This window comes from Gavialis gangeticus, unplaced genomic scaffold (assembly GCF_001723915.1).
Source record: "Gavialis gangeticus isolate Ggan-Ray unplaced genomic scaffold, GavGan_comp1, whole genome shotgun sequence".
Lineage (NCBI taxonomy): Eukaryota > Metazoa > Chordata > Crocodylia > Gavialidae > Gavialis > Gavialis gangeticus.
The window spans coordinates 11058249-11068072 of NW_017729025.1; the positions used below are offsets into that span (position 1 = coordinate 11058249).

At 47.2% G+C, this 9824-nt stretch overlaps 1 protein-coding gene across 1 annotated transcript in view; it reads right to left on the bottom strand.

Annotated features, from left to right (window-relative positions):
• Positions 1 to 27: 27 nt before the first annotated feature.
• The window catches only part of DAAM1 (dishevelled associated activator of morphogenesis 1), a 221469-nt gene continuing 211672 nt past the window's right edge, over positions 28 to 9824 (bottom strand). The window contains exons 24-27 of the mRNA XM_019518393.1: positions 7405 to 7465; positions 4977 to 5108; positions 2641 to 2811; positions 28 to 442 (exon numbers count right to left, since the gene is read on the bottom strand). Of these exons, the coding sequence (XP_019373938.1) occupies positions 233 to 442; positions 2641 to 2811; positions 4977 to 5108; positions 7405 to 7465 (574 nt within the window). The 3' untranslated portion in view covers positions 28 to 232. The remainder of the gene's footprint in view (positions 443 to 2640; positions 2812 to 4976; positions 5109 to 7404; positions 7466 to 9824) is intronic.

A 9824-nucleotide genomic window follows, 5' to 3' on the forward strand; every position in this document is an offset into this window, starting at 1 on the left:
GCACACTTGTCTCTCCACACACACACGAACGATCAGACTTTTTATATGTACAGTACATATATACAGACGCTTATTCACTCGGAGAACAGGATGCGCCACTGCTCCGGCCTGAAGGACAAGGCAGTATAATGAAAAATCCTAGCCACTTCAAAGAGACAGCTAATCAGTTTTCTAAAACAGTTTGTTTTTAAAAAGAACCCAAAAACAAAACAAAAAACCCCCCTGGGGAGAATCAGAAGTTGAGCTTCGTGATGGGCCTCTCGCGGCTGCTGTCCGTCAGCTGGTTGGTGATGCGCTTGCGGTTTCGTTTCAGCTTCGAAAGGTCTCTGTCGAAGACTTCGCCTGACCGCAAGGCCGAAACGAGGTCGTCAAACTCTCCGCCTTCCTCGCTGTTTTCTTTAGCCTTTCTGGCCTTGCGTTCCCGCTCACGCTGCTCTTTGAGCTAGAAAGGAATCAAGAAGGGGGATAAAAATTAAGCCGGTTCCCTTTAAGGCGCTCACACATTAAGGCCCTCTTTTGTCTTTTGGGCTTCGTCCACACTTCGGTTTTCATGTCCTACAGCCTGCAAGGGGGATGGAGTCACGCTGGTATGAACATGGCTTACCATCAGTATGAGGCAGTATCTATATACCACCCTGCTGAGTCAGGTGCTGCCTCCAAGTAACATGCCTTGCCCGCTCGCTCCTGTCCTACGTGCCCAAGCCCAGCAATTCAGCGGAGTCGGCTTTGTGGGGTCTGGGGAATACGTCCTTGCATTGCTCTTAGGCACTACGCAGGACAGGAGCCACCCTGGGCTCTTCAGAGAGGCAGTAAGACATGGTCTCAATCGTCTTTGTACCTGATTAACTGCATCCATACTGGGTAAAGGGTTTGCGTGACCAGCTTTAGCAGATGCAGTAGAAGCAAAGACAAACCCCCACGTACAGCTCTGACTACAGCGGTCTCGACCCGGTAGCTCTGGTTTGCACAGAGCACCTGGGCCCACTGCCCTGGACATCTCACGGAGGGGGAGCACACAGTCCTTTCTGTGCCTGTCTTGTAGGGGTTTAAACAGTGACATTTTGAGGGACTGGATATTCCGATACAAAGTTTTGGTCCATATTCCAAAAATGGAAAAGGAAACACAAAAACAGCAACGATAAAAATAACTCCTGCTTATTGCCTCCTTATCTTGATCGATGACAGACGGAGACAGGTTTTTTCCCCCCTTAAAAAATATGAATTTTTCAAAAATTAAACATTTCCAGAGGATCGGAGGGGGAAGAGGGACAGGAGAATACAGTCGAGTTGCTGAAATGATCTGTTCTGCAACAAAACGGCTCGTGCCAGGAGTTGGGAAGGAGATTGCTTTTTTTCCTTTCAAACCCCGCATCTCCCCCAACTATGTGACAGACTCCTTTCTCCAGAACAGAGCTCATCCTTTATCAGAAAGGAACATCTGAAAAACAAAGCGAGTGAGAAGCTGCTTTTGCTTTATAGCTGGCTGCTTGACATTATCCAGTTCTGTGGATGTTTAGCAGGCAGTCGTTTTGGTGGGACTCCAGTAGAGCGACAGAGATAAGGCAGCCCCCTTCCCATGGACACTGCCCAAAATTGCAGCACTGGTATTGCTGCTGAGATAATGCTCCCGTTCTCACATAGAGGCAGTCGCTCAGCAGCGACTCTTAAAGGGTTATGTCAATTAATGGAATTCACACAATACGGGGCCAAATTCTTCAGTGATGCGAGCTTGCTAAGGCCCACGGAGTTAGGAGTCCAAGCAAACTTGGCTCCCTTTATTCATTTGAATAAACCCCAAGTCGGCACATCTCGCACATGCTGAGGGAGTGACCCACACCGGAGGGAGCTGGGGCTGCTAGGACGCACGTAATGTCTGGTGTGCAGCATGACTTTGCCTCTGCTGAGACCTGCATGGTCTCGACAGGCAACGCTGCTACATCCGGTCTGAAGCTGTTAGGTGCTGGATTTGGATTTAGCTCTGTAGCTATGTTAAAGCCACAAGACCCTTTTTAATTTTCCAAGGGAAGCAATTATTGTCATTCACTCTTCGTATCAGAATAGAAGATCGGACTGAAACTGGGGCTTTATCGTACCTCTGGCTGCAGGGACTCGTATATAAGCCCTTACCCCTAGAAATCTTAGTTTAAAACAGACAGGGCAAAGCGGACCTGCCCTGGACAGCTTTAAGTTTATAAAAGACATGAAGGGGAGAAAAGAAACAACATAATTCTTGCCCTCATTTGACCAGTGGGGAACCATGGCTGAGACAGAAAGAATGGCACGGGCACACTGTAGTCATGGTGTAGTCAGTTGACTTTGCTCTGCGGTAACAGTGAAGCGGACACACACAGCACATCCTACTACATCGTGAATCACTTAGATCCAGGGTACGGTAGCAGTGTGGGTGTTGCTGCTCCTAGAGGAGTCAAGGAAAGCTTTACCCTCGATTTCAGCAGGGACGGGATTAGAAAACTCGCTCAGTACTAGCCACAGGGACTGAATTCGGTCTGACCTTTGAAAGCGTGTGTAATTAAAAAGCCACCCTCCCTTCTCAGCATCAGGAGGCAAGGGCAGACACCAACTCAGTCGTGCCTGCGTTGAAGTCACGCATGTGACACTGCCCCCAGGTCCTCCTCTCACCTGTGCTTCCATGCGCATCCGGCGCTCCTCTTCTTCCTTCCTTTTCCTCATGTTTTCATTCTCTTGCTTGGCCTCCATCACAGCTTGAAGAAACTGGTCAAAAATCCCAAAGAACTCGTCTGGTTGCATTTTGTCCATCTCTTCTCCGAAGTGCTTCACTGCCTTGGTAAACTGGGGGCAGAGCAGGAAGGAATTAGTTAAGCCAATGGGAGAATCTAGTGAATTAATGAAACCTTCCCCTGCAAAGCATCTGCCTGAAAACTAGGGAAATATTTAAGGTGGCAGTTGACTGATCAGTGGAGTAAAGGAAATGTTGGGTCTCGATCTATTCAAGTCTCAATTAAAAAATCCATTTGATTTCATTAAGCCATGAACCCAGAGGAGTGAACATGGAAACTTTCCTATAGGTTCAGATGCTAAAATACTCCCCTTCTAAATCACATCAGTTTTTTCATCTCTGTTTCTGCCTAACGTCCTTTATTACCTAACTTGCTTTCATTAACTAAGCAGCAGTAAAAACAAGGAAGCAAAATATCACGGTGCCAAAGACCGAAGACATAAAACTCAGAGTGAACCCGGCAGGGGTAGGGAAACTTGCACTTTTAACTTTTCTTTGAAGTATTTTTGGGGTATTATTTATCGTTGCCACATGGCTCAGATATTAAAACCAAATGTGTTAGTGACGCTTTAAAAAAGATATTTATTATTCAAGCTCAAAAACCACACTAGAAAGGGGAATAGGGGGCGTGCTGAGCCTTCGGGACTGTTTGGAGACAATTAACACGAGTGATTATAGCAGCTCTGAAGCCAAGGTCGAGACAACAAGTCCATTATGAGCCCAACTCCACGTCCTTGCAGATCTGAGGGAAGCTCTCCTTTAGACTGAGACTCTTTGTTCTTACTTGTAGCTTGAGGGAGATTCGGTGTGTGTGGAAAGTTTGTTTTTGAGGTGGCTGAACTTTCTGCTGGTAGTGGAAAATGTAGGGCAACATTTTTGAAAGGTGACAGATTAGAAAGGGCTGGGTTTCTACAGCACCTCAACAGAGTATCTAACTCCCACCAAGTTCAAGGGGGGGCCTGTCTCGTTGCGCTTAGACTCCTAGGTCACTTTTGGCAAGGAGACCGGGGGGGTTTTGAAGAGCTTATCTTTATGTAATGTAGAATATTAAAGGAAAAGACAGGAGAGGAGTGCAAGGGCCAACCGTGATGATGGGGAGAAGCACAGAGCTAAAATGGCCTCTCTCCTGAAGACGGCAGAAGGTTTTTATGGTTGTTTTTTTATTGTGGGTTGGTTGAGCCTTTATTATGGCTGTGAAGCCTTTCTGAAAGGAATAAGGAGTACTATGCCCAGTTTTGCACCCCCTCAGCCCCACTACAGAAAGGACGTGGACAAACTGGAGAGAGTCCGGCAGAGGGCAATGAAAATGGTGAGAGGGCTGGACGTGACTGATGAGGAGAGGCTGAAGGAACTGGGCTTATTTAGTCTGCAGAAGAGAAGACTGGGAGGGGATTTAACAGCAGCCTTCAACTACCTGCAGGGTGGTAACAAAGAGGATGGAGCTGGATTTTCTCTGTGGTGGCAGGTGACAGAACAAGGAGCAATGGGCTCCAGTTGCAGCAAGGGAAGTTTAGGTTGGATATTAGGAAAATCTCTCTCACAAGGAGGGTAGTAAAGCACTGGAACGGGTACCCAGAGGGGTGGTGGACTCTCCATCCTTGGAGGTTTCTAAGACCTGGCTAGACACAGCCTTGGCTGGGATGATCGTGTTTTGAGCAGGGGGTTGGACTAGATGTGACCTCTTGAGGTCCCTTCCAACCCTCACTTTCTACAAAAACTATTTTGAGAACTGGGACCCAGCAACGACTGGGTTTTCTCAGCCAACCTTCCAGGCCCTAACATCTACGCAACCACGAAACAGGGCAAGCGCCCCACTTTGGAAGCCCAAGAGCTGCACATGGTCTGAGCTGTTTCTATTACTGGTATCTGAGCCACAGCATGTGTTGCTGTGCATTGCAGCTGTATTTCCTTCTGCTGTTCAACCAACACTAAATGCAATAGTCTGGTTGCCATGTCATCCAGTTGTAATGCTGCTGACTTTTTGAAATGTTCAAAAAATGACACAAATTTTGTTGCAATTAAAAAAAAAAAAATCCAGAGGCTAAAGGGGGTTTGCTGTTTAAAGATCTAATCCAAATCACTGATCTGTTGTTTTTGCCCACCTGGGGAGATCTCCTGACAGATACGTATGCTCTGAAGAGTCAGAGCCATCCCTCCCCCCCAGGCATCACAGGAAGCTTCAAAGACACCCCACAAAGATCGTGCCATGGGACCTTACCAATTCTTTTGCTTCCAACAGAAGATCTTCCACGTCAGAGAAGCTGAAACTGGCTAATGTGATGAACTGGCTGACAACGGACACAAACTTGTCTCCGGGTCGTAAGACCTGAGATTTCTGATATTCCAGCTCCTTTAGGGAAACAAATGTAATTTGGGTCAGTGTCTGTTTAGAAAAGGACACAAAAATCAGCACATTTAAACACGCCCAACTTTTATATTGCCTTTAAACTAAGCACCATTAAAAAAGAAAAAAAGTCACATGCTGACCCTGAAAATGTTATATAGTCTCTCTCTCTCTCTACGTACCAGCTGTAAGACTCCAACTACTAAAATGACCTGACGACGAGCCCTAGGATCTAAGAATAAGACTGCAGGCGCGGAGACACAGGATGGATAATTTCTCTGTTCTACTTGGTCTTCCCTGCTTTTCAGAAGCCGGGTGCTGAAATGCCCCTTTCAACACACTGTCTGCTCAGGAAAAGCAGAGGGACAGAGGTGGCCGGGCTCATTCTAAAGGTGACCTGTCTTGCTACAGCAATTTAAAAAAAAAAAAAATCATATTAATCCAGTGTGACCCTGTGGGATGTGATTTTGCACAAACATGACTGTTTGCAGTTTTACTTCCCCTTTCAGGCAAGTTCAAGTTTTCTAATTTCATCTGTGGAATGGATGGCTCTGGCAGCAACAGCACCGTGGCTTAATACTTTGGCACAGAATAGCTACATAAGGGGACACATTGCTCCAAGCTTAGCCGCTACTTTCTACTGTTTCTTCTTGTACCTTCCCATTAAGATCAAGAATGTTCTGCGTCAAATTCAAATAAAGTACGCACAGTTGCAGACCAGCAACTTGGGGTTATTTATGCATTGCTTGCTTTTCTGAAGAAAATAAAGTCAAAACATAGCTCACTATATTTTTTGGTAACTGAAGCATATCTCTACCCATCATCATCTTTTACTGTTAAATACAGAAGAGCTCTAGCTTTAAAGCAGGGGCTCCCAAGCCGTGGTGCATGTACCCCTGGGGGTACACAAGACATCTCTGGGGGATATGCAGAACTTGTGCAATGGCAGATTTAATTTTCATTATAAATAATAATTGGCATTTAAGGGGCTAAAATATAAAATGTATGCAGATAGGGGTATGCAGGCAGCTGGTAAATCTAGAAGGGGGTATGCAGTAAGAAAGTGCGGGGTCCTCTTCTTTAAAGAAATGTGAAGCCCGTTAATTTTATTTTAGCAGCTAATATCCAACTTGCTGCTACCGATATACTATAACTTCTCCCATATCACACACCCCCAGGTAAATCACCCCTCTGGTTTTGGAAAGGCAGAATGAGAATGAAAAGATTTTTGGAGTCTTCCCTGCCTCTGCATGGGCCCAACTCTAGCTGTAGGATCCCAGGCACGTGCAGGAGGGGCAATCTGGAAGCAGATGTGACAGGGTTAAAACTTGAGCTTTTTAGCTGCAAGGAGAGTGTGAGTGACACTGAGAACTGGACTCTGCCCCTCCTTCAGGTGCCTGGGAAGGGAGCACAGCTCCCTACAGCCATTCCTGGGTAGAAAGCAGCTTCCTTGCTTAAAGCACACACCCCAATTTTGGACAGCTAATTTTTTGGGGGAAAACATGAGTTTCGTAGGCCATTAAATATAAAGTATCTGTGTGCATGAGTGCGTGTGCATGCATATATACACATATACACATGTGCATTCACATTCATACTTACATGTATGTGACAGACAGACAGACAGACAGACAGACAGACAGACAGACAGACAGACAGACAGACAGACAGACAGACGCTCAATGAAGAGCCACCATCATTGATTGGAGCTGCACAAAGCATTGTAAAAAGCAAGACAGCGTACTGTGTTTTCTCATTTTCTGGCTCAGTGGCACAAGGAGCAATCACTAGGTTTGCCTCCCTGAATCAATCTATATCCACTTTTGCATGTGGATGCAAAGAGCCACCAACTCATTAGCATGCATTATCCTTCTCCTTCCTCCCTGGGGATCCCGCGCTCCAGCATTGCCTCCCTGCGATTCCCGCAAGGTCAGACTGAGCAAGAGAAGCTGCGACCAGACTTGTGGGCCCCACGAGGGACAGTTCTGGGAGCCAGAAAAGCAAAAGCCCTCAATCGATGCAAAGGAACGGCTTTGTTCAATAAGCCCATGGCTAAGCTTACCCAACCCCCTGGTGAATTTGTTAGGCATTTGGATGATTTATATCCAGCGTACAGTAATTCCTATCCCAACACCGTCTGAAGAGAACAGGCGCACATGCAGGGCAGGAAGGAAGACAAACTGATCTCCAGGAAGCAAGATAAAAGCAGCTTTGCTCAGGGTTTCCTGTCCTGCCTCCCTGAGGATGGATGCGCCGATGCTTGGAATCAGAATAGACTATTAAGTGGGTAAATAATACTTACGGTCTCCACAGCTCTCAGCCCGCTCCTCAAGGTGTTTATTTCTTTCTCCAGCTCGGTCATGCTGTTGGAAATGGCAAGATTGTACAAGGGTCAGCGGCTCTCAGGCCATTCCAAGATGCCACATTCAATCAATTGTGCCTTCCCCTTGCCAAAAACTCCCAGTGGGCATTTCCCGTTCACAGGTGAGTGCCCCTCATCCGCTGTGACGACGGATGACTCGGAAGCTGGCTCCAGCCATTTATTTTACAGTTCTGCTCATTTCATTAATAAAAGGGACGCTATCAAGTTAAAAAAAGCTGTGGGTCAAAAATTGGCCACACAGCATAACACCCACCTCTGGAGACTCCTGGATATAGGAGGCAGGGTCCTTACCCAGCACTGCCCCAGTAGCTATCAAGCAGTGATGCGATACCAGTTTTCCCCCCAGGACAGTTTGCCCTTTCCTCCCCTCTTCACTTCCCAATTGCCACAAGTCCACTAGGACTCAGAAGAAGGGCTCCAGAGCAAACAAGCCACTAAACGATGTAGGCTGAATAGGCCACGCATCCTGAAGGTATCACCGGCACTGCTGCGACAGGCAAGGAGTGGGACCTACAAAAATGATTTCTCCTCCTCTCCCCAAGTACCCGGGGCGATGATCTCTCCTCTCCAGCTGACGGACCTTCAACTTCCCCACCCCATGGGAATTATTTTTAAATGAAAGACATTAGATAACATTTGTTTCTACTCTATGAAGAGGAACAACTCTGCTGGGATGCGTCTTGGCACAGCTGACCTGCTTCAGTGGGTAACACATATTACCTGTTGTCCTGCCCGTTAGTGCTGCAGGACAATGGGAGATGTGTCCTCCCAGAGCTCGAGGGGCCTGGTCTTGCACACTATGGCAATTCCTGCCCAGGACTGGGCCGCTCGATCCCTGGAAGCGCCTGCTCAGCTCTCCCTACTTGCAGAGATGTGTCCCTAGGATCTCCAGGGTCTCAGTAAGCAGGGAAGACCTGGAAGTCTTGGGAGTATACCTCTGTGAGCAAGGAAAGCCAGGCAGGTGCTCCCAGGGCTAGAGGACCCTGACCAGCAGTGGGAATTTGTGGGACTTGCAGGATCTGGCCCCTCAAGCTCCTAGGGCACCTGCCTGGGACAGCTGGAGAGTGAAGGCAGCTCCAGGCTGCTGGCACTCCCGCAACATAAACAGACGTCTGCCGCTAACAGCAGCACAAATTGATATCACCTTCACTGCAGCCACAAATTTTGGGCATCTGTGGAGTGACAAGAAGTATGGGCATCTGTTTGCTTGGCCTTTGTGCCTTCATAAAAATGGCTATGGTAGTACAAAGGCAACAAAAGGCGATGCCTGTTTTCACCTGTAAAGACACCATTCCCAGACAAAGTTTTTCTTCTGCGTGTAGCAGAAACTGCCCCAGGTCCTATATGAAGGGGGAGAAAGACCAGAGTCTTTCAAACCTCCAAAGAGGTTCAGGGGATCTGGTGTTGAACTAGTGCTGCTTGGGCGTTTCTTGGCCTTGTACACACCACCCTGCTCCCAGGGGCTTCCTCAATTAATTTTACTGACAGAACAACATTTTATCAGAAAATATAAGTCCACTGACCCTGCAAGGTTTGTACAAAATATCTCAGATTGGCCCCGTACTTCTAAGGCGTGGACCACATATATTTTTTTAATTCCTCAATTACTAATAACAAGTGAAAAGTATTAAGACTCGGTCTGTTTTAAATATGAACATGCTTGCTACCATCTAGGATGTTTTGCAGGTCGCTGCTCTTTGATGGTGAACCTAGGCTTTGCATTAAAAGAGCCCTTTGAAACTAAAAAGAACCACAAGCCGCTACTAGGTTTTGTGAATTCCACACACAGCCACCCTCCCCGAACCAAGACTGTCTGACAGATCCCCCGTTATATATACGATACAAATCTAAACAAGTTCCTCGTTCACATGCGAGTTAAGCTTAGAAACAGACCTTCTGACTCAACCAAGGCACATGAATCCCAGCACAGGAAGGCACGTGCTTAGTTTTAACAGATAAAAAAGCCTTGTGGATTTCAGTGAGACTTAAGCCCCTACCTCAGGGCTTTACTAAACAGGGATTCCTCATTTAGCTTGGGTTTAAATGCTTTGCTCAACCAGGGCCTCAGTCTGTTTATAGAGAAATGCCATCATTTTAAAGCAGTTTAAGCAGGTAGGATTTAATAAATCAGCCCCCCCACCAGGCCCCCCTCAGGCCCCAGGGGAGGTGCGCCCAGGCCAAGGGTGAGTGAGGATCTAGTCAGGGAACATCTGGAGGGACTGGATGTATTTAAATCAGCTGGGCCAGACAATCTTGACCCTCAAGCACTGAGGGAATTGGCTGAGGTCATTGCGGGACCCCTGGCACGGCTGCACGAGCACTTGTGGTGCTCTGGTGTG